At 29.9% G+C, this 24,291-nt stretch overlaps 1 protein-coding gene across 5 annotated transcripts; it reads left to right on the forward strand.

Moving 5' to 3' along the window:
* The first annotated feature begins 134 nt into the window (after positions 1–134).
* Positions 135–24,071, forward strand: LOC148306880 (uncharacterized). Of its 5 annotated transcripts, none has more exons than XM_088264214.1 (6): positions 135–283; positions 17,999–18,089; positions 18,164–18,237; positions 19,936–20,007; positions 21,126–21,157; positions 22,036–24,071. In XM_088264214.1, the coding sequence occupies exons 4-6, from the start codon at positions 19,954–19,956 to the stop codon at positions 23,819–23,821; spliced, it is 1,872 nt and encodes a 623-aa protein (XP_088120340.1). In that variant the 5' UTR covers positions 135–283; positions 17,999–18,089; positions 18,164–18,237; positions 19,936–19,953; the 3' UTR covers positions 23,822–24,071. The 5 variants fall into 5 exon arrangements, with proteins under 5 accessions (XP_088120340.1, XP_088120337.1, XP_088120338.1 ...); XM_088264215.1 differs by lacking the exon at positions 17,999–18,089 and adding an exon at positions 5,498–5,624 and having other exon boundaries at positions 252–379; XM_088264211.1 differs by lacking the exon at positions 17,999–18,089.
* Positions 24,072–24,291: the final 220 nt, after the last annotated feature.

Here is a 24,291-nt window from a genome sequence, read left to right on the forward strand (position 1 = left end):
TAACAGGTTAAACCGGACGGTAAAAATCCGTGTAGTGCCCAAGCGCCCGTACCGATGGTTCCGGAGCCCAGTTGGCCCGCGAGAGCGCCGAGGTCGCGTCCGCAGGCACGAAGGCGCAGAGCATCTCAGGCCTCAGTAAGGTCCGGCGCGCGGCCCCATCACCTGGCGACCTGGTGCGAGCTCTGTAGCCGCCACACTCGCTGACCACGCCTCTTCACTCTCCTGCTCGCCCGCTCTCTGCCGCCCACCGCACAGCGAGGACAACAAATGGTGATATCACCACGTATGTTTTATCACTGCGTAGTATAATAGACACCGAAATGTAATTATTATTGTTACCGTGCTTTCCGCAGCTGGATTTGTGTTTTTAAATAATCAGGTAATGAAATCCAGATTTCGATACCTGTCGCGAAGCTTTTTTTTACTAGCAAAGGCTAAATTCATTCGAATACGCCTGCCTATACGTAATCGTGGTTCACCAGTGATTATAACTGTTTGAAATATTTTTTAAAGAATATGATTGAATATACGTATTTCATAGTTCAAAAACTTGTTTTCGATTGTGTTGAAAAGGTATAAAAATTCCTATTGCATGATTATTTGAGGTCAGAAAAATCCTAAGCTTGTATGTCTTATATTTTATCGATATACTGTGCATGACATCAGATTCGCAGTCAGCGTGAAAACGCTTTTTGCGAATGATTTCAATTAAAATAAAAGATTTGAATGAAAATTCAAATCTTCATTATTTGAGGAACTATTTGCTCGAATAATTCATGGCGCTTGTTTAATTCACAGTTATTTAATATTTATTTTATTGTGATGGTAACAATGTGATTCAAACTTTTCAAATATATATGATTTTTCACACGGACTGTTTTATTTTTGGAGAGATGATTGCACATGTTAAACAAAGTGTCAGGAAACATTGTTTACTTTTCGATTAACACTCCGTTAGTTTAATTTAAGCATCAACGTTTATTTATTTTCCACTATCCGAAATTGCAGTCTTTCTTTACGCCTCGCGGCGAATAATATTTGATACTTTCTTTAACAAAAAAGTAGTTGTTTTATTTTATTATCACAACGAAGTGGTAGAAAAGGGAATAAAGTTATCTGGGATTACGAGATTAATATGACATTTATTTTCATGAGATTTATTTATACTCAGATATATGTATTTACCATTCTACGAATTATTGAAAACATAAATGCGTTTACGTATATATATATATATATATATATATATATATATATATATATATATATATATATATATATATATATATATATATATATAATTCAACAGTACACTTACAAAATACTGTTTAATATTAAACGATTTATCTAAAAATTATCGCAATAAATCTATTGTTTAAGCATCAATCTATTTACGTAGGTACTATTTTATACAAATAAAATCGAATATATTCATATAAGTACGCATTTATAATGTACACGCTTTATGCGCACAATATAACGACAATATAAGATATGATGTAGGTATGCGCACTTTATTTTTATGTAGTTATAATGTACTAAGACTGTAATTAATAAAACATTAATATACAGTTATTTAAACAAAAAAACTTTAAATTGTGTTGTATAGGAGAACCAGCATCTACACAATAATACTTACATCGGTCTTTTTATTGCAAAATATCATTAACGCCAGTTAAATCTGATCAGAATAAATATATGCATGAAATACAAGAAATCGTTTACTTTGGAGCGAACCAGCGACACTACAAGGATTGCTCCAGAGGTAAAGATTATCTTGTATTAAAACATCTTGAGTGTGTCCAAATACTTGTTCATAAATCTGAATCATCTCAAAAAATAATATCTTGTTACAGATGATATGAAAGCTTTGATTTCCAGTATATATTATAAAACAAAACAATCTTTTCTTAACTGGCGTTAAAAGGTCATCACTCACTGTTTTCCAACTAAAAACTTATATTTATTATTTAACATATGAGCTATGGTGTATATATGTTCATACGCGTATATATGTTGGTACCTGCTAAAACAAATTTTATTTCTATGATCTCTCAAATACAATGCTTAAGAATTTTCATATAAAAAGTAACTTTCAAATGCATTCAACTTGCTAAAGAAATACTAAAAATTTAGCACACGAGTATATGTAAACAATTGAGAATATATTTCCAAGGTGATGAATCCAATGGAGTCAAATGTTTCATGGTGTATATTGTATTTCCGTTAATACTAGCAAATTATTCATAAAATAGCCCATGACAGTAGTAAATTTTAAAAATCACACCTGATAATTATTACGATTTTCTTTTTAATATATTTTTTTAATTCGTGGATAATGTTTTAAATTAACTGAATATTTTAAACGCATTTATATGATTCTAATGATTATTTGATTATGAAGGTTATATTTTAATTTTTTGTGTATTTTTTTAAACTTAGAAATAAGGTTTAATGATTGAAACTCAGTATGAACTTAAATACTTCAATTTAGTGGATTTAAAGGTGTCTGTATCCAATAGAAATACAACGTAAGTCCCTATTTTAGCATGTTTATTTAGTTCCTCGCTTAGTAATAAACACATATTTCGCCTTCATGTTTATATATATTTATCTTAAAATTGTCATGTGATGTTTCTTTTTTATGTCCTTTTAACTAATTTTATTCTTATTTTGTTTACTGATTCCTTACAACATACCGCCTATCCAATGTCAACAACTGTGAAATTACGAAATTTGTAATAAGCAAAAATGTTCAATTATTTGTAAACCTCAATTTTTTAATACGTTTAGAAAATTCGTCATATATATAATACAACCGTCATCGTAATGTTTAGCTTTTTCGACAAAACAAAAAATACCTAAAATACCCTACTGAACTTTATTATTGAGATTTTTGTTAAAGGATATAACACCCACTTAGATAATACGTAAATATCAAGTTACGTATCACTATAATATACTATCTGAATATTTGTGATTTTACACTATAATATTTACTTAATATCACCCTGGACTGGTCTGTCAAACGCAGGAGTGATCACCTTGTCTTCAAGTAAGTAACGATCAAGATTATTCTGCGTCAATACGATGCAGTGCCCTATGCATCATTGGGTGCAGATAAGGATTAGAAAGAAAAATATTTGTTTTTACTACGCTTTAGTGGCTAAATGCAGTCTAACTACATGCCTTAATCATCAATTATAGACAACATTTTGAGTGTGTCCAAATAAATATTTGGACACACTCAAAATGTTGTAAATAAATTATCTGGTCAAATTATAAGCTTAATAATAAAAATGAAAATGGTATTTTCTGGCGTTTCTCATGTGTGTGATTATAATCCGGGATTCGGATCTCACATACTAATATAAGAGTTTCTGCTTAATAAAAAAGCTTCTTTACATCTCACCAATAGATGTCTCTAGTGAAGTTCTAGTGATTCAAGAACAAAGTTTCTAAATTGGTTCATATATATAGAACTTCGAAGAATTTGAGTAGTGTGGTTGTCAATAATGGGTAGAATTGGTGAATGTTACACGTGTGTAAAGTGATCACTCAAACCAGCCTATGACGGTCGTAAGCCCCGTAAATGCCCAGACTTCCATATTCTTCTTCATCTTTGATGAAATGTCAAAAAATAACATCAATTATAGCGTGATGAATGTATCAAATATAAATTTTTCATAAAATCATTATTAAATGCAAATCTTTATACCACGATATGTATAACATAATGCAATGCCTTATTTTCGGAAATAATTGATCGCATATGTGTGGGAATAAGTAATGCTATTTGAATTGGGTTAAACGAGGCTAGGTACATTATTGGTTGACGTCATGATCAGGGACTTCGTAAGAAACTCAGCTTGTTACGTGTTTAACAAATATTGTAAACACAGGTTTAAGAAAACCTCAGATAATACTTTATATTCGTATTATTTATTGATTCGGCATTAACTTTGTGGAATGACATGATTATTTTATTAAAATTAAACACTTGAATAATCCACTTAATCGAGTTTTATTTTTATTTACGACTAGTTTCGAAAACGACAATTGTTTTCATCTTCTGGTACAAATTAAAACTAACGATTAAAAATATATTTAGGTGTATAAGTATATAAATAAAAATAAATCTCGATTAAGTGGATTATTCAAGTGTTTAATTTTTATAAAATACTTTATATTCGAAAAAAAAAATTATATGTACATACATATTGTACTTTAAAAATAATATCTACACAATTTTAACACATATATAACCCTTATCCGCACCCCAATGGTGCATAGGGCACTGCGTCATATAAACGCAGTGTTATGTTGATCGTTTACACATGAAGGAAAGGTGATCAGCCCTCCGCTTCAGGTACCAGTCCAGGGTAATATTGAATAAATATGATAGAGAAAAAATCACTTGTATTTATTTTACCCCCCTTGGGAATCGAACCCGGGACCTCCAGAATGGTAGCCGAGCGTGCTGACCATTACACTACGGAGGCGGACAAAAATCAAGTTTTACGTATAATTATGCCTTTAGGTACATTCCATATTTTATTTTAATATATTTATTACCTATTTTAACAGTTTTATGTTGAGATTTTTTTACGTGACATTCACATTTTTCAACACGCTTACGTTTGTATTGAAAGGAATTCATTTATAAGTGATATACGAGTATTATTATTTTTAATATAATTAAAATGAATTTAACATTTGGATATTATCCGTTTCGGAAAATTTAAAAGAATAAACAACTCTCATCACCGCACCCAAAATATTTAAATAAAATTTTATTTTTATTTTCACTACTTTAGGAATTCGACCTCTAAACAACTTTTGAACCAACCTTGGCCGTCTTATTTGATCTTAATTCAATCCTTATTTCTTCTGACGAGCGAATGTCCGTCCGAATGCATATGGCTCAAATCTGTTTTGTTTTGGTACCTATATCGCTCACTCCTTTCAAGAACGTCATAAATAAAAAATCGACAATTTTCAGTTGTGCATGTTTTCGGAATGCCCAGAAAATGTACTACATCCCACCAAAAGAGGCATATTTTTAACTTAATATTTACCCACTTCAGGGCAAAAAGTGTTGTTTTTGCATTTTGAAGAAGAGGTATTGTTTAATTATTTTTTTTAATATATTAAAAAATTTTCAAATGGATAAAAAACCTTCAGGTTTTACCTAAAATAATATGTTGCACAGTATAAAGTTTAATAAGTGGCTTAATATTTATTTTTAATGCATTCTATTATATTTTTAAACTTTAAAAACGTTCTCCTGAATAATCAAGTATTTTGATTTATGACGTTCTTGAAAGGAGTGAGCGATATGTTGTTTCCCGTCAACCGTACATTGTGCAGCGAACCGTTCATCGTCGGTTTTCGATCGCACATCAAACTTGATGAATTCAGTCTCTGTCATAATAGGCCGCCGATATATTATATCATGCCGTCGCGTGATTTCAGTTTTTTCGTTTTTTAATTCAAGGTGAAGCGACCTTTCTGTGATTTCATCCTCTCTCGAAAATCTCACCATATCCACGGCCAGCAGATTGCAATTCTGAACATACCGGCTGGTCAGCCATATGCATTCTTGAAATCATTCAGGGATTCAGGTAGTTACAATAACCATTTAAGTAAAATTACTACATGTTTTGAATATTGAAAGCATTAAACTTTGTGGATCAAATTGATATATTATTTTGAGAAATAAAAAGACTTTGTTTTTTGATCAACTCACATCTTCAGGGCAAATTAAAATTAAAATAAATTAAACCCTGAAGAGGGCAACATCTTGTTGTTAACAAAAATGTGAGTGAATCAAAAAACTCTTTTTACTTCTCAAAATAAAATTACTACATTTTAACGTCTCGTATGCCAAAAGAGACTGTTATGATGCATTAGAAAATCTCCATATTGATAAGTCATTTAAAGAACAAATAAAACTTGTTGAATGATTCTAAAAATAGGAACAATATCTTAGTCACGGTAATTTTTTGCAGTACTAACACATATATATATATATATATATATATATATATATATATATATATATATATATATATATATATATATATATATATATATATATATATATATATATATATATATATATATATATATATATATATATATATATATATATATATATATATATATATATATATATATATATATATATATATATATATATATATATATATATATATATATATATATATATATATATATATATATATATATATGACGACACTTGACACCAAAGATGTCCCTGTAAGGATAGAATTGTCCTTTGATTGAAATATCAACTAAAACAGTCATAAATCAAAACTTTACATCCCAGGTATAATGTTTTATTGAGTTATTTTTTCAAGTATGTTTGTTAATTTATCACATTTCTGATCCAGACACACGATAAAATACGTACCTACCATATTTATTGGTAAAACAGCAAAACTTATAATTTCATGAGATAGTTTATTTTTATAACTCGGTTGAATTTGAACGCCTTTGACGCTCTAAAGTATAAGTCACACGCGAGCGTTATGATTGGTCACACTGATTTGCACCACAAAAATCAAACTGTTTAGTGCGTGCTACCTTTTTCTTCATTTAAAGATTATTTCTATGTTGGTTCTCGTTTTATCAGGTGCAAAATATTAGCGCCTCATTGTTTGACAAACCATATCACCTACCCTCCGGGCGGGGCAACTTTCTTCCTTGCAGGGATACGTTCAATTAGTGTATTTGTATACATATTTCAAAAAAAAAACTGATATGCCGATGGTTTAGACCTCTCCAGTGGTCTTCAGTGGAATGTTTGCGACATAACGAATGATGGGCCTTAATAGCGGGTATTTTAATCTGTCTAAAATCTTTAAATAACAGGGATTATTCAAACAGAGATTTTAGAGTTAAAGTTTTTCTCCAGTATACCCATGATATGTAGTATACACAACTATATTCAGTCACAAGTCTTAAAACAAACATGATATTTTCAAAATATTTCATAATATAAAATGTATAATATAAAAGCACATACATAGTTCGATGTCTTGTAGGAAACAACTAACAATACTTGCGTGTGTAATAAAATTATTTTTTGTCCTCCTTATTAACCTCCTCTTATTATTTTGTTGTATCTAAATACTACAACGTTGCTTGACATGAGTTTAATATATGAAATAAACATATATTGTGTATAATGATTGCATTATAATCAGGTAACTGTTGTATCTTCGAATTATGTTATATACCCAATAATGCTGTGCATATTTGTACATCGTGTATGTTTTATTAGAACGTGGTGCTCGCATATATTTGTGATAATGAATAAGATAAACGTTCACCAATTTGCTTAATAGTAATATCACGCGTGATTGAAGTAATGTAATTAGCATGTGATGTATCGAATACACAAGAAAACGTATCACGAACGAACATCTGTTCGCTGTACACCCTTCAGGCGCCTTACTATTTATTTTCATTGTCTAAAGATATTTATAGAATTTAACTGAATTCCTTTTTAACATCTGCAAGAGATCAATTTAATGTTTCAATTTAAATAATAAATCCGATGGGAAATATTTATTTTCGCTCAAAAAATGATCTAAGAATCATATCCGCTTCAGGTACGGTTGAAAAACACATGGTATGTATGTATTGTCTAGTATGTGGTACACTAACAATGTTCAGAAGTATTTATATCCATCTGCAAATACAGCGGTTGTATTTTCAAATAGTATTTCAATTCACATAAAAATTTACTTTTCATTATTTGATTGGGCACTCACTTTGTGGTAAAACCTATCCATTTTTACTTAAAGTTTTACTTAGTAAATGCCATTATTTCTTAAAATCTACTGCGACACGTGTTTCGATGCATTCCGTATACGGTATTTGAAAATGGTGCGGAATGGTCGTAGTAGATTTTAAGAAATAGTGGTACTTACTTAGTAAAACAAATTTACTTACTGAGGTTATCGTAAAAACAGCGATATCACAGACCTAGTCCAAGGAATAATATTTCTAATAATTTCAAGTATTTTTCACCCAAAAAACAGAAATCGATTTTTTAGCTTTTACGTAACAGTAAACCTATGATTTAACGAATCATAAAAATTTACCTTGCATTGAAAAATGTACGCAAAAGAAGAGTTTAGGTCGAACCTCGCCCTCTGCATCCCACCCTTATCAGTTAGTTAGTCGCGATCATGATTACTTGACTCGTATGATAATGTATATAATATATTAACTTACAATTTAAAAAAAATATCACACTTGTATATTTATATTATATTTGTTATAAATATTACATTTGAAATAAAATAGATGTCGATATCGGAAATTCTGTAATGTAGGTTTTTTTTACGCCATCGTTGGGAAACATTATATTCCTACTGTAAAAAAATAAATATGTATTTTTAAAATATTCATCTGAGTAATCTCAAACCACTCCTAAATACTGTATAACGTAATTTGCTCTCTCATTCGTGACTTCTCTGTTAGGAACCATTAAAATGTTTGAGCATATGTACATACGTATATTTATATATGTATATATATATATATATATATATATATATATATATATATATGTATATATATATATATATATATATATATATATATATATATATATATATATATATATATATATATATATATATATATATATATATATATATAACGTGGTAATATTTTCCTTTTGAAAATTAAGTGTAAATAATATGTAAAGTGGGTGTATAATAATAAAATAAACAATGTGTTGCTTTGTAATTAAAGAAACGACAATAAAAGTTTATTCTTAATTAATCTTTATAATAATTTTTATATCTATCTATCTATCTATCTGATTCTGACAGTTAATAATATTATCGGAAGTCTTTTGTTTTCTTCTGAGCGACGCATGCGGCATCTGGTGGTAGAACTGTTTCATGTAGGTACTTTTTGTAAGTACTTAATAAAATGTATAGGTAGGTACCTAGGTATTTTATTACATCTCCCCCCTTGGGGATGAAAATTCATAGTAAAATTTTCACTCGTCCTCCGGATCATCTTCTTGTAGTGAAGGGACTGGTATAAGTTTAGTGATATGATAAAGGTTTGATTTTATTTTTTTGTGACCTGTATCAATTCTGTATATTGAGTTAGAAATTTTTTCAATAATTTTATAAGGTCCAATTTTTAGTTCATCCAATTTTTTTCTGTTTAGCTTGTTTCCATTTTCCACATACACCATGTCTCCTACGTTGAATTCGCAGCCTATTCTATTTTTGTCAAATAATGTTTTATTGTAATTATGTGATTTTATTGTATTTTCAAGCGCTATTTGCCTGTCTCTAATCCAGTCATTATTAGATTTTCCTTGTTTTAATTCGTTGGGTAAAATATTTACATCTGTACCATATAAAAGATAACTTGGGGAAAAGTCAGTGACTGAGTGATTAGTATTATTATATTTATTAACACATTCTTGAGCTATTGTGGTCCATGCTCTTCTTTTCCCTTTTTCATTTATTTTGCATCTGATTTTGTTCACCAATGTTTGATTCAGCCTTTCATTTAGGCCATTTGAGAATGGTGCATTTACTGCAGTGAAGATTATTGGGATCTGCTTGTCATTTAAGAATTCCTTGAATTCTTTCGAGTTTATTCCTGGGTATTGGTCGGTGAGAAGCATACCAATATCCTCGGTTTCTGTTATTTTCATGACTAGTTTTATAAAATCATTTGCATTCTGAGTTTTCGAGGTTAAAATAAATGCGTATCTTGTAAAGTGATCCACTAAGAGATGTAGATATTTTTTCGTTGATCTTGAACCTCCTAAACCTCCAATTGTGTCTAAAGATATTATTTCAAAAGGCTTTGTGGCCGGGCCTAGATGAGACATAAATCCAAATTTCTTTTGTCCTCTTGATTTATTTTTAATACAAATTTCACAATTTCTACAAATTGTTTTTATGTTTTTCGTCAAATTTTTGGCTGTGTAATGTGGACTAATAGTCTTTTGCATTTGTCCAATTCCAATATGGCATAGGTTTTCATGTATGTCTTTTATGATTTCGATGCTAAACGGTTCTGAAAGAATTATTTTTTCTTTTTTCTTGACCTTTTTAAAATAGACATTGTTTTTTTCAATCCATTTGTTTTTTTTCTGTTGAATTCTTTCATTTTTATTCTGATCTCTTAAAATATCTTCTAATTTAACCAAATTTACAACTTTTAATTGTTCATCTGCATTTTCACTCGATTCTAATACTGGATTCCTGCTTAGACAATCTGCTTCTAAATTCTTCTTTCCTGGATTATATTTTATTTCAAATTCATATTGCGATAAATAATATGTTAAATCGCCTAACTCTTCATCGGTCCTAGATTTCAGATTCATATTTTCCAAAGGTTTGTGATCTGAATAAACCGTAAATGATTTACCTATTAACCAGTATTGCCAGTATCTTACTGCTTCCTTAATTGCTAAACATTCTAAATATATTGCTTTTTTTTTCTTCTGGGCTTCATTTAGTTTTTTTGAAAAGTATGCCACTGGTTTTTCTCTACCATCGGGCTGCTTTTGTTTCAAAATGGCCCCAACACCTTCTAAAGAAGCATCGGTATAAATGTTGATTGGTAAATCCTGATCAAAAATTTCTAGAACGGGCTGTGAGCAAAGCATGCTTTTTGTTATTTCAAATGCTTTTTGGCATTTATCACACCAAATAAATTTTTGATTTTTCCTCAGTAAGTTATGCAATGGATCTAGTATTATTGCACTCTTTGGTATGTATTCATGGTAAAAGTTTATTTTCCCCAGAAATTGTCTTACATTTTTTATCGTTTTTGGAACAGGAAAATTCTTTATTGAAATCAAATTATCCTTTACTGGTTTTATTGAATTATTTTGAATTATATGACCTAGATATTTTACCAAGTCTGACGCAAATGCGCATTTTGTAAATTTTAACCTGAAACCTTCCGTTTCGATCGCTTCCAGCAACTGTGTTAGATGTTTAATGTGCTCAGCAAAAGTTTTAGAAAATATAAGAATATCATCTATGTAATTAACGGTGAAATCAGTAAGTTTATACTTTCTTAATATGTTACCTAGTATCCTTTGAAAAATTGCTGGTGAGGTCTTCAATCCAAATGGTAGGCAAGTCCATTGGAAATGTCCTTCTTGTGTAACAAATCCCGTCTTTTTTCTGTCTTCGATTCGTAAAGGAATAGACCAAAACGCTGAGTTTATATCTAGTGTTGAAAAAAATTTGCAATTCCTGGTCTTTATCATTAGGTCTTCAATTAAAGGAAATGGTTGAGCTTGAGGCACTACTATTTTATTCAAGTCTCTGAAATCTATACACAGTCTGGATTTTTTGTTTTCCTCTTTTTTAAATGCCAATGTAACAGGTGCAGCAAATGGACTGTAGGATTCTTCTATTAGCTTATTATCCAGTAATTTTGCAATTTGTTTTTCTATCTCCTTTTTATCTTCTACAGTACATCTGTAAGGCCTCTTACTGCAATATCTGTCTACTAGTAAGTCTATCCTCGCTTCGTATCCACTAACAGTGCCGATATCATATTTGTCTTTTGCAAAAACGGATTTATATTTGCAAATCAGTTCATTTATTTTAGATTTTTGAAATTGATTTAAATGATTTATTTTTATTTCAAAATCTTCTTCTTTTACATGTTCATTATAATTTATTTTGCATTCCTTGCTGTTGTTATTTTCTGTATTTTTAAATTCACTATTTTTAATTTTATATTTTGTAGAAATTTTTTCTACTTTCTTTTTATTTTCATTTTTCAAGCATTGTCTTTGTGTTATTTTTAAGTCTTCATTTTGGATTAGTTTAAATTTTTTTATCATATCTAATCCTATCAAAAAATTATATTTGAAATTTTCTTCATCAATAATATATACATCAACGTTTTTTTCCAATTCAAATATTTTTATTTTCAAAGTCGTCAAACCGTTTGTCTTTTTAACACCATTAATTGTTACTAAATCTGCTTCATTCATATTGTTTCCTTTTCCTTTTAGTTTTAATAACTTAGAATTTATTAGAGAAACATTTGAACCTGAATCGTAAATTCCAAATATTTCAATTTGATCATTTAGTAATAGTTTGACATTTATTAATGGTGTTATTATTCGTTTTTTTGATCGGTTTCGTTTAACTTAGCTTCTATAACTGAATTGTTTACATGTCTGATAGTATTTTTATTATTAAACTTATCATCCTCCTTTGTTCTAAACCAGCACGTTACTTCAGGGTGATATCGAGTTCCCTTATTTAATTTTTCACAAATCTTACATGGACTTTTATCTTTAATTTTACCACTAGTTCTTAGATTTCCATATCTTCTTTGATCCGAAAACCTTTTTTTATTTACAATGTTTTCGTGTTTTTTTACTTCATTGAATAAATCGACTGTATCTTCTAATTTTTCTCTATCAATCTTATTAATTATAAATTCTGGTAAACCAGCCACAATAAGATCTACTAAGGTACCCATGTCGATCGTTCTTCTCATCTCCAACAAAAGTTTTTCCTTCCTTATGGCATAGTCTAACAAGGAACCGTCGTTATATTTAAAAGATAATGCAAACATTACATGGTTCCATCCCTTGTTTGTAAATGTTTTACAAAAGTTATTTTTCCATACTATCCATTCTGAGTTCATGGAAAATTTTATCATCATCGAACTGTACCAATCTTCACAACTTTTATCCATAAACAATCTTAATATTTCAATTTTTTTCTCATCCGTTGTCACCTCAAAACGTGTACATTCTTTTTCAAAAATATCCATCCACTGGTTTGCATTAGGATTTTTGCTTGTAAATTTTTCAATGATGAACTTCTCTGAAATATCTTTTAAATTTTGATGTTTGCTTACCTGAGCATTTTGTATTAATTTTTCTAGTAAGTTTTCTAATGTTTGAGGAGCAGTATCCATTTTTTTTTAATTTTGTTTCTTTATTTTTGATTAACAAAATTGTCGTTTTATAACGTGGTAATATTTTCCTTTTGAAAATTAAGTGTAAATAAAATGTAAAGTGGGTGTATAATAATAAAATAAACAATGTGTTGCTTTGTAATTAAAGAAACGACAATAAAAGTTTATTCTTAATTAATCTTTATAATAATTTTTATATCTATCTATCTATCTATCTGATTCTGACAGTTAATAATATTATCGGAAGTCTTTTGTTTTCTTCTGAGCGACGCATGCGGCATCTGGTGGTAGAACTGTTTCATGTAGGTACTTTTTGTAAGTACTTAATAAAATGTATAGGTAGGTACCTAGGTATTTTATTACATATATATATATATATGTGTGTGTATTTCTTCTGCGGTGGATTTACACATAGGTTAGACTAAGTTCAATGAAGGGAACTGGTTTATTGGAGTATTACAAATAATAAATGGTAGCAGTGGTAAAGAATTAGAAATGTGTATACACATACATACATATGTAGTTATATAGAGTATAAATAATTTTAAATCATAATACGAGTATTTTTACTTGATATAAATCACTTATCAGGTGCAATACAATTTTATAAAATTAAACAACTTTGTTTTAACCACTTTTTTATTAATACAATTTAACCTACCGGTTTCGTCAGGAACCTTGTCATCGTTAGATTAAATTGTATTAATAAAAAACTATTTAACTAGCCGTTTATATCTTCATTGTTTTAAATGGGTTTCAAGTGCTAAAGAATATTTCATCGCTCGTAATTTGTAGAATATTTCACTAATAAACGAGTGGAGGCTTTATGAAAAAAAATAATGTTGAATGAATATGACATAATTTTGTTTTTTTAAAGAGAATTATTTGTGTTTTTATTATTTACACAAATATTTCAATTTCATACTATTTCTGTGAGCCTAAGCGGCTCATTATCCGAAATAGGTATCAAATTGTGGTAGAGTGGGTTAGAACCGAGAAACTCTGACTTAAGAGACAGTGACACTGACCACGGGACCACAACTCGACACAAGTTTTTGGAAAAGTTTATGTTATTTAAAAAAAACATCTCTCTGTACACATATTTTTTAAAGAGTTGATTTTTGTGTATTTAGATGTCTCTATTGAATGTCCAGCGGTTAGTTCAGTTAGTAGTCGAATCATTTTTATAAACTCTAAAAAAATTATTAAATTTTTATTCAAACTACACAATAATAAAGCCTAAAAAATCTCATGCAAATAAAACGTATTTGCCATGGTTTTTAATAATACGGGTCATACTGCGAGGGACTTGTTGCTAATGACAAGACAAAAGATTACGTCACCATGTCACCAACCATTGTTTTTAAATGATGCCTGAAAATCACAAATACCTACATGACATGTTGTGTACGTCTAACGAGGTGAACACGCGTAGTCGTAATGGGATATTAAATGTGTTCCTTTGTACAGCTTTTATAATTGTATGCAATAAAGTCGGCCTCTGCACATAGGCGTAAGTCTGTGAATCTGCTCACATCGGAATTATCAAACATTCTACTATGTCTGGGCATTTACGGGGCTGGTTTAGGTGATCACTTTACATACATGTAACATTCAAAAATTCTACCCAGGATTGACAACCACACTACTCAAATTCTATATATATATATATATATATATATATATATATATATATATATATATATATATATATATATATATATATATATAAATATATATATATATATTTATATATATATATATATATATATATATATATATATATATATATATATATATATATATATATATATATATATATATATATATATATATATATATCCAGATTTATGAACAAGTATTTTGACACACTAAATATGTTGAAATAATTTAAGCTTACATTTCATTCAGTTTCATGTTTTTATATTTAAATTCCTTATTATTTTACAAATGTATTCTACATGCTTTTTTTTGTGTACACATAAATTATATAACTAAAAATATAATAATTAGCATGTGAAAATTTTCACTTTTTTGACTTAATATGTATTTTTAGTGGTCAAATTTTAATACAAGAATTGTAGTGATGGTGAAATAAAAATAACTTAAAATTAATTATTTTTATTTACTTTATGTTATTTAAAACATATTTGTTTTTAAATGGCAAACGAGTAAATAAGTTATTATTTAAGCCTTAAATTTAAAGGCATTGGACACAGGCAGCAAGCCAGTGTAGATTGGTGATATTAGTACGTATATGTTTATATTTACATATTATGTAAAAACATACGTACATTCACATGCATGTATTAAATATTTTCTATATCTAGTCACTTAAATGCTGCCTATCTCCAATACCATTCAATTTCATATCATTTTTTTTCTATTCCGCATTTTACACCTGTGTTGATAATTTAAATGATTTTTTTTTAATTTTATGCTGTTTAAAAATAGATTTTTAACTAAGGAAATGATTGTCGTAGAAAACGGATTAATCCTAAGGAACATCACATCAAAATCCCTAAGGATTCAATCAGAGGAGACATACTTATATAGAAATATTTTTATCCCTAGGTATTTGGATAATTAATATAAGGAGTAGAATCAAGCTATTTACTAAGTAAAAATAGGCTTTTTAATAAAACTAAAATGGTGTTGAAAGTATCTAGTAAAAACATAATGACTTTAAGAATAATTCGGAATAAGATTCAAAGTCCCAAATACTTAGAAACTTTACAATTGGGCAGTTGACCTCCTATTATTTGACCTGGTGTATATATTCAATAATAACATCGTATCAATCCAAAATTAGATTATTTGTATGCAATTATGATGACGTAGACAGACAATATTTTTTAACTAAATTGACCTAACTAATATAGTAGTAGGAGTTTTGAGTTCACGGTCATTTAATAAGAACCTAAAATTACTAGAATTTCATTCCTTCAAGGAAATAACTTCAAATCTTAGTCAAATCTTATTTATTGATACTTATTGTAAGTAATTTTATTGTAAGGAATGTGGGAATGTATGTAAATGACACAGTGGTGACAACGACATAGCGCCAATCGTGCATATACCCGTATAATCTGGAAAAAGCTTTCTACATTTGTCACTTCTAGAAACCAGCCACTCACTTAGAGCGTTCTAATAACACTTATTTGTAATTAACAAATCGGTCACTCCTTTCAGACGAACATAAACCAATAAACTTGATTTTTCAGGAGATCGTTTAAGTTCAAGTTTAAAAATATAATACAATGTATTAAAAATAAATATCAAGCCACTTATTGAACTTTTTACTGTGCAACAGATCTTTTTAGGTAAAATCTGAATGTTTTTTCTTCATTTGAAAAATATTAAGTATATTTAAAAAAATAATTAAACAATACCATTTCTTCAAAATGCGAAAACAACACTTTCTGCCCTATAGCGGGTAAATATTAAGTTTAAAATATGCCGCTTTTGCTGGGATATAGTACATTTTCTGGGCATTCCGAAAACATGTATAACTGAAAATTGACGATTTTTGATATATGACGTTCTTGAAAGGTGTGAGCGAAATGTCAAAGTAGTCGAGTTATTAGTCAAAGTCAATTAGTACTTTTAGTCAAAATACTATCTTCTTCCACCATCTTAGTAAATAATATTTATGTTTTTACATATCGCATTATCCCTCCTCCCTGCAGTTATTCGAGTTCGACTCGGGCGTTTTACTATTTAAATTTCTGTTAATATTATTAAAGAAAACACCTTTTTTTACCACTTGAGTTTATTTTTGTGACGACTAGTTTCGGAAGCTGAGCTTCCATCTTCAGGTCTAAATGTAAACTTACATTTTTGAGTTCACATTTAGTCCTGAAGATGGAAGCTTAGCTTCCGAAACTAGTCATCACAAAAATAAACCAAGTGGTAAAAAAAAACATATGTTTTCTTATAATAATAATATCATCATGTCTTACCACAAAGTGAATGCCGAAACAATTAATAAAATTTCTGTTAACATTTTTATTCGTTTCATAATTCTAACCACGAATTTCCTGTGCACTAATTTAATTTTATTATAATCACGTTACATATGTTTAATGTCCACCTCCGTGGTGTAATTTTTGAACGTTTAGCTACCATGCTGGAGGCCCCAGGTTCGATTTAGATGATTAAATACTAGTGATTTTTCAGTAAAATATTTATGCAATATTACCCTGGACTGGTACCTGAACCACAAGATTAATCACATTGCTTTCGTGTCCGTAAATAACATCAATGTAACAATGTTACACATTCCAAATATCAGGTGAGATGCTCAGACTTTGAAGTTGAGACACCATAATATTAAAAGAAAATTATTCATGCAACCAAATACGAAATGGCCGAATGATATTCAGATCTACCATTATCCATTTATGATAAGCTCTTTTAAAATTTAGTACTTTTTCAATGACATTTTTTATGAATAATGGAAGCAGGTTGTACAACCTTAGCATTACAATCAAAGTTCTTTCGACCTAAAGAATGTGTTAAATATTGTTTGATGTGTTTCTGTATTCTGGATCTTCTAATAAAGTGTGTGATCTTACAATAAATCTGTATGCTTTGTGTGCTGTGAGGTGCTTTCTTGTGTTATGTGAGAGAAATTCATAAATGCATATGTAAGGATACCATAAGTTCATAAATGCATGTTTAGCGTATAGTTGCTTGACTGTTGTTTATTTTATCAGGTTTAGATTTTAAATGAATTCTTTACTTAAAAAAACGTTTTGACAATTTAATAATTTTTTTTCAGTATGAATTTTTGGTCAATAATATCACTTTTTAATAATGTATTACTCGTACCACACCAACCAATAATCCCATACTGTAGACGAGACTCACGTAAGGCGTAGTAAAATTTTACTAATTTATTTATAGTATATATATATATATATATATATATATATATATATATATATATATATATATATATATATATATATATATATATATATATATATATATATAAATGCGTTTTATTTTTATTTTCTAGCGTGCGACTTTGCGTACATAATTGAATAAGTGTAACAGCGGCCACAACACATTTATTTTATCTGATTATTTTTGGCAGCGAATTAAACTATGTAAGAATTGACTGCTTTCTGCATTTTTCATTATAGTCTATTTAAATAATTCATTAAAGAAATATTTTTCGCAGATACCATATTTCAACTGGATTGTTGTTGATGACTTCTATTAACTGGATGGTGAACCAAGACAAATAAATCAAAGGTATGAATTTTATAATGACCGAATATAAACAGTTATACACATCTTCTCTTTACAAAAGTCAAACCGGATTGAGAAATGCTAAGAATGTACGCTACCTTTTGAGCGTTCATTTAACTATGGTTGATTCCATAAAAAAACTTTATGTTATCAATTTGTTTTGTGTACGTTTTGTGGGTTTTATTCCATACACACATGTACAAGGGGGCATAAAATTAATGACCCTATCGGAAGATACTATATTTTTGCAAATGGCGGCAAATGTGCAACTGTTTTGCTTTGACATAAGTAAAGTAAACAAAACACAATAAATACATCGATAAGACATATCAAAAAAATAAATATATCTTCATTTTTTTTGACATCTCATTAAAGATAAAGAAAAATATGGATATCCGGGCATCTACGGGGCTGACGACCGTCATAGACTGATTTAAGTGATCACTTTAGACACGTGTAACATTCACCCATTCTACCCATTATTGACAACCACACTAAAATAATTCTTGGAAGTTCTATATATATGAACCAATTTAGAAACCTTGTTCGTGAATCACTAGAACTTCACTAGAGACATCTATTGGTGAGATGTAAAGAAGCTTTTTACTAAGCAGAAACTCTTATATTAGTATGTGAGGTCCGAATCCTGGATTACAATCACACACACGAGAAACGCCAGAAAATACCATTTTCATTTTTATTATTTAAGCTTATAATTTGACCTGATAATTTATTTACAACATTTTGAGTGTGTCCAAATACTTGTTCTCAAATCTGGATTATCTTCAATTAATTGGAAACAAAACACAACAATACATCAATAAGACATAAAAATCCATTTTTCTTCAAAACGCATGTAACTTACGCTCAAGCCATTCTAAATCTCAACCGCGAGAAAGACAACTTTTAATCGAAAATCATTATGAGCGACCAGGTCTATTGCCGTCTCTGTGGATATGTGAATAAGCAGAATTATTGCTTCTGGGGCATTGAAAATGTACGTTTAGTCCACAAAGAGCCATTTTATGTGCTCAAAGGTACTGCATGGTGTGATGTTTACTCTGGAGGCGTCATGTTATCTTATATTGTTACCCTTATTTTTCGAAAACGCGTGGCCCAAATGACTACTGTGGACAGCGAGCGCTACAGACCCATGCTCAACGACTTTTTCCTGTCTCTTGGATGAATTATGATTGAAGAACATGCGTTTCCAACAGGATGGAGTAACGATACACGAGCCATAACCAATATTCTGAGGGCTGCATTTCCGGGTTGCCTTATCTCTCGTTTTAGTAATTTGCACTGGCCGACAAGATCGCCCGATTTAATCGTTCCAGACTTCTTTTCGTAGGGTTTCTTGAAATCATATGTGTAGACTCTTGAAGCCCTCAGAGAGAATATCCGTCAAGAATGCGAAAATCTATCGTCGGAAGTTCTGGAAAGGGTGATGGAAAATGCCATAAATGGGGCTCCGATTGTCATGAATTCTCGCGGCAGCTACTTGGACAATGTTTTTTTTGAGTTAAAGAAGAAGCAATAAGACATCAAATAAACACACTCCAAATACAAAATTATTTATATATATGCATAAAAAAAATTATAGCATAAAAGTACAATCTCATCAACATGTGTAATTGCAGATATTTGTTGTTTTACTTATGTACATTATGTCCTTACATATAGTGCTATTTTCCGTTCCAGTTAAACGACTTGATCAGCATGGGTGGTTTATTCAGTAAACAAAAGAAAGAAGGAGGCAGGAAGTTTTACCAGGTAAGAAAAATATTTTATATGAATGTATGTACATAAAACAAATGCATTTTTGACATGACAAGGTCTTGCACTAAATCCGCATATTAGAAAAATAAAAATCACGAAATTTTCTTTTCTAATCGTGACTTTTTCTCCTCTGCTTTATATTCAGATATCACTGTTAATGTTAAGGAATTTCCCCTTGATTGATGATGGTTGTTTGGATTATAGTTAATCTCAAATGCTATTTTCCAAATTAATCCCAAATGTTACGAAAAAGATTTCCTTGATAGATTTTTTTTCGTAATTTTAATATTTTTCGCATTTCATAACTTATTATATTATACAATATTATAATTACAAAAAGTACAAAAAAATCATATTGTATTAATACAAAAAGATCCCACTAAGGCATGACCTGTGTGTGGGTTTATATTTTATTTTAAATAAATAAAGGGCACTGGAAAGAATACAATAGATTTCAGAAATGTAAACAGATTAAAAGTGCCAATATAAACTACAAATAATTGATTTTAACAGAAAAAAATAAAAATTAAGAACATAAAAATTAAAAGAACTTAACAAATATGTAAGTATGTACTATATCGCTCACTCCTTTCAAGAACGTCATAAATCAAAAATCGTCAATTTTCAGTTGTGCATGTTTTCGGAATGCCCAGAAAATGTACTATATCCCAGCAAAAGGGGCATATTTTTTAATTATTATTTACCCGCTGCAGGGCAGAAAATGTTTTTTTTTGCATTTTTAAGAAAAGGTCTTGTTTAATTATTTTTTTAACTAAATATTTTTCAAATGGAGAAAAAATGATCTGTTGCATAGTAAAAAGTTCTATAAGTGGCTTGATATTTATTTTTAAAAGAGTGTTATATTCTTAAACTTTAAAAACGTTCTCCTGAAAAATCAAGTTTTTTGATTTATGACGTTCTTGAAAGGAGTGAGCGATATGAGTTATTAATTTAAAAGAATAATTAAAAGCTACTTAGATCTGTTTTATTAATAAATAATAAAAGCAAAATTTTAAATCGAAACTATTTTATATAACTAGTGTCTATCGTATAGTCTTTGTGGAATAAATTAAACATGGAATGGGATAACACATAATTATTTTTTTTTTTAGTTTTGGGCCAAAGATCCACAGCAAACTGAAACGTGAGTGTTTAATTTCATCAAATAATAAGTTTTTATTAATGCATGTAGACTATATGTAAGAATATCGGAAGAATATCGGATTTAACATAATCTATAAATAAATTAATTTATTACAGAGCGTTCAGTCTAATGAGTGCTATTGGTAAAATGTATGGTCAAATCCTTATTGAAAAAGTAAGAACCTCAACAAAGGACAAAGTGTGGGATATTCAAAGTGGATCAGAACGGAAGAGGATGTATGGATAAAAAAAATTCTTTCTTCAATATAACAAACGTTTTTGGGCACAAACTAATAGCTTTTGGGCGCATTTGTGGATTTGGAGAAAGCTTATAACCGAATTGATAGAACGAAACTATGGAAGGTATTATCTAAGTATGGAGTAAGCAGTAAACTTATCCAAGGCATCTTATCCAACCTTGTGCGAGGATAGCACTGCATGCATTAGGGAGAGTGGTTCATTCTCATCCTGGTTTTGTAAAATCTGGCCTGGCTACTGAAAATTTTGGCCATATATGGAGTAAATGGTGCATTGAAATCATTTATAGCCAGAAAAACCTATTCCCGAAAGCTAAACTGGCAGTACGCAACAGAGAGGATGACCTAGAAAAACTTAGTTTTTAATATGTTTTACTAATAGAAATATAAGTTCATATACCTTTTTGGAAAGCTTATGAAACGAGGATGGTTTTTGAGCAAATTGTACGTTCAATATCATAGTTTTTTAAAACTGTATAATTTTTTTTGTGACGTAAAAAATATTATCAAAATGAAAAACACTATTAGTCATAGTAATCAAATTGTAACTGTTTTTTGTATTTTATTAGTGTATTTTTTCGTAAAAATTTAATACTTGTGTTACATTTTTGTTTGTTTTTAGGAAGTCGAAATCAGTTTCACCGGCGAACACTAATAAATCAACCACAGAATGGACAGATGTTCCTTTGCAAGTACCTGATTTGGCCGAGAGTTTGAAGAAGGATATTAATGCAACGAATAAACCAGTCCCTCCTCCGCGGAAACACAGGGGTAAATCTCCATCTCTCAAGATGATTACGGAGCTAAACACATCGACCGTAATGAACTCATTTACTGCTTCGCCGGCGACACCCATTCCTGTAGAAGAACCGATAATTGTACCGAAGAAAGAACCTGTACACATTTGTGACGGTACCCATCACCACGTAACAAACATAGCAAATGGCAAAGTAATACATGACGCATTCATTAGTCCTAAGAAAAGTGGAGCGACCACTGACCTGAAACACGAAAAGCCAATGCGACCGAAGAACTTATCAACCGTCTCGCTCCCAAATTATGAAGAGCTGTCTGTTAAAATAAACAAACGCAAAGACAGCTTACGGAACCCTAATCCGAAGAAAAAACCAACGAGACATATTTCCGTTACAAGTCTCCCTACAGAAAATAAATTTTTATCGTCAACAACGGCAGCAAGACTCGAAAATTACATGATGAGATGCAAAAGTTTCGGCGGTCTTCCACCAAAACAACTCCTTGAAAAATTACAAAATGAGTTAGAATTCGGCAGTGAAAGTGACGATTCTTGGGAAGGATTGGACGACTGGGATTTAGAAGTGTTGGAACATAATACAATCAGGAATTCACCCCTCGTTCCGCGGAGTAGGTTAAGCGCTCCCACCAATAATCCTTTGATTGTATCGCATTTAGAAAACCGACTACCCACTACGATAGAGGAAGTAGATGAAGTTATTAAAAGTAAAGCTCCCAATACCACTCCACAGAACAAAGGAATAATCACACAAATAAAAAGGGAAGGTCGTCGCGAAAGCATTGACGACTTTTTCGACAGTAAGGCGGAGAATCCTGTTACAAAAAATGTAGTCAAAATTAAGAATGACCAGTGTCTTGGAAGAAGAGGTTCTGATGGATTTTTTGGATATGACAAAAAGTGTTATCCCTTCAAAAATGCAGAGAACGATCCGTCATTCAAATCGGACACATTCTTTTCAAATGCGTTACTGCATAGCGAATCAGAAATAAAACAAGATCCTTCAAAAGGAAGAAGGAAATCCGCTGGGGCAGCTTTACACCGCATCGAGTCTTATGATGACGATGAAGAGGATAGATTAAAATCGGTGGTAAAGCGCTTCGATGCCGATGATGACTTATTAAATACATTTGAAAGTTATTACAAAAAAGATGATTCTTTTCTTAAAACTGACGAAGAGAAGACTGCGGATAGCAAATCTGACGACGAAAAATCGACTAACGCTTTTTACACAGACGATAAGAAAACTACATCCAGTAAAACTGATGAAGAAAAATTTATTACACTTAGTAAAAGTGATGAAAAACAACATATTACCCCTGGTAATAGTAAAAATGCCGACATGAAATTGGAGGGAAAAAACCCTAAACAGATAATTTCAAAAATAAACGATGAGACTATCGACGAGAACAAGTTGGAAACTGTGATAACAGGTAAGCCAAGCGTTGTATCACATTCGAATCTTTTAAAATTCATCCAAGAAAATGCAATTGAACAGGACAATCCTGTTGCTAACTTAACGGAAAATATCGTTGGACCTTCATCAGTAAGACCACCTTCTCAAACTGCTCCGGAAGGAAAAGAAAAAAAACACGCCAAGTTTCAAGATAATGATAGAAGTATAAGATTTTCGTAAATATGAATCTAAAATATATAGGTGTTTATTTATATCAGTAGATAATATTTGTATACACATATAGTTCTTGTTACGAATATGTAAATAAATAGTGATAGTTTTTAGCATAACAGTAATTTGTTTTCGAAAGAATTTAAAAAATATATATCGTCATGATTTAATATTGTTATATGAGATGTCATAAGTACCAGTGTATGCACATACGTGAGATTGATTCCAAACCAAGCTTTAATAAAAAAAAATTATACATGTAAAATGTAAATATATATATATATATATATATATATATATATATATATATATATATATATATACATGTATATATGTATGTATGTATATATGCATAAAAATATACATTTATGTGTATGTATACATAAAACATTGTTTCCGAAATTTGTTAATATAAAGATAATGAAAAAGTATGGGTTTTTGTTGAGTTATAAACTAAAATAGAAAAAAAACTTTTTTGT

This window comes from Brachycentrus maculatus, unplaced genomic scaffold (genome assembly GCF_059751285.1).
Source record: "Brachycentrus maculatus isolate JH-2025_06_01 unplaced genomic scaffold, ASM5975128v1 h1tg000221l, whole genome shotgun sequence".
NCBI lineage: Eukaryota > Metazoa > Arthropoda > Insecta > Trichoptera > Brachycentridae > Brachycentrus > Brachycentrus maculatus.

Excerpts from the sequence above, each read along its gene's own strand:
- LOC148306880 (XM_088264214.1), top strand. The coding sequence starts at position 19,954 with ATGGGTGGTTTATTCAGTAAACAAAAGAAAGAAGGAGGCAGGAAGTTT. Across the intron at positions 20,008-21,125 it reads GAGGCAGGAAGTTTTACCAG|TTTTGGGCCAAAGATCCACA; the intron begins GTAAGAAAAATA and ends TTTTTTTTTTAG. Across the intron at positions 21,158-22,035 it reads GATCCACAGCAAACTGAAAC|GAAGTCGAAATCAGTTTCAC; the intron begins GTGAGTGTTTAA and ends GTTTGTTTTTAG.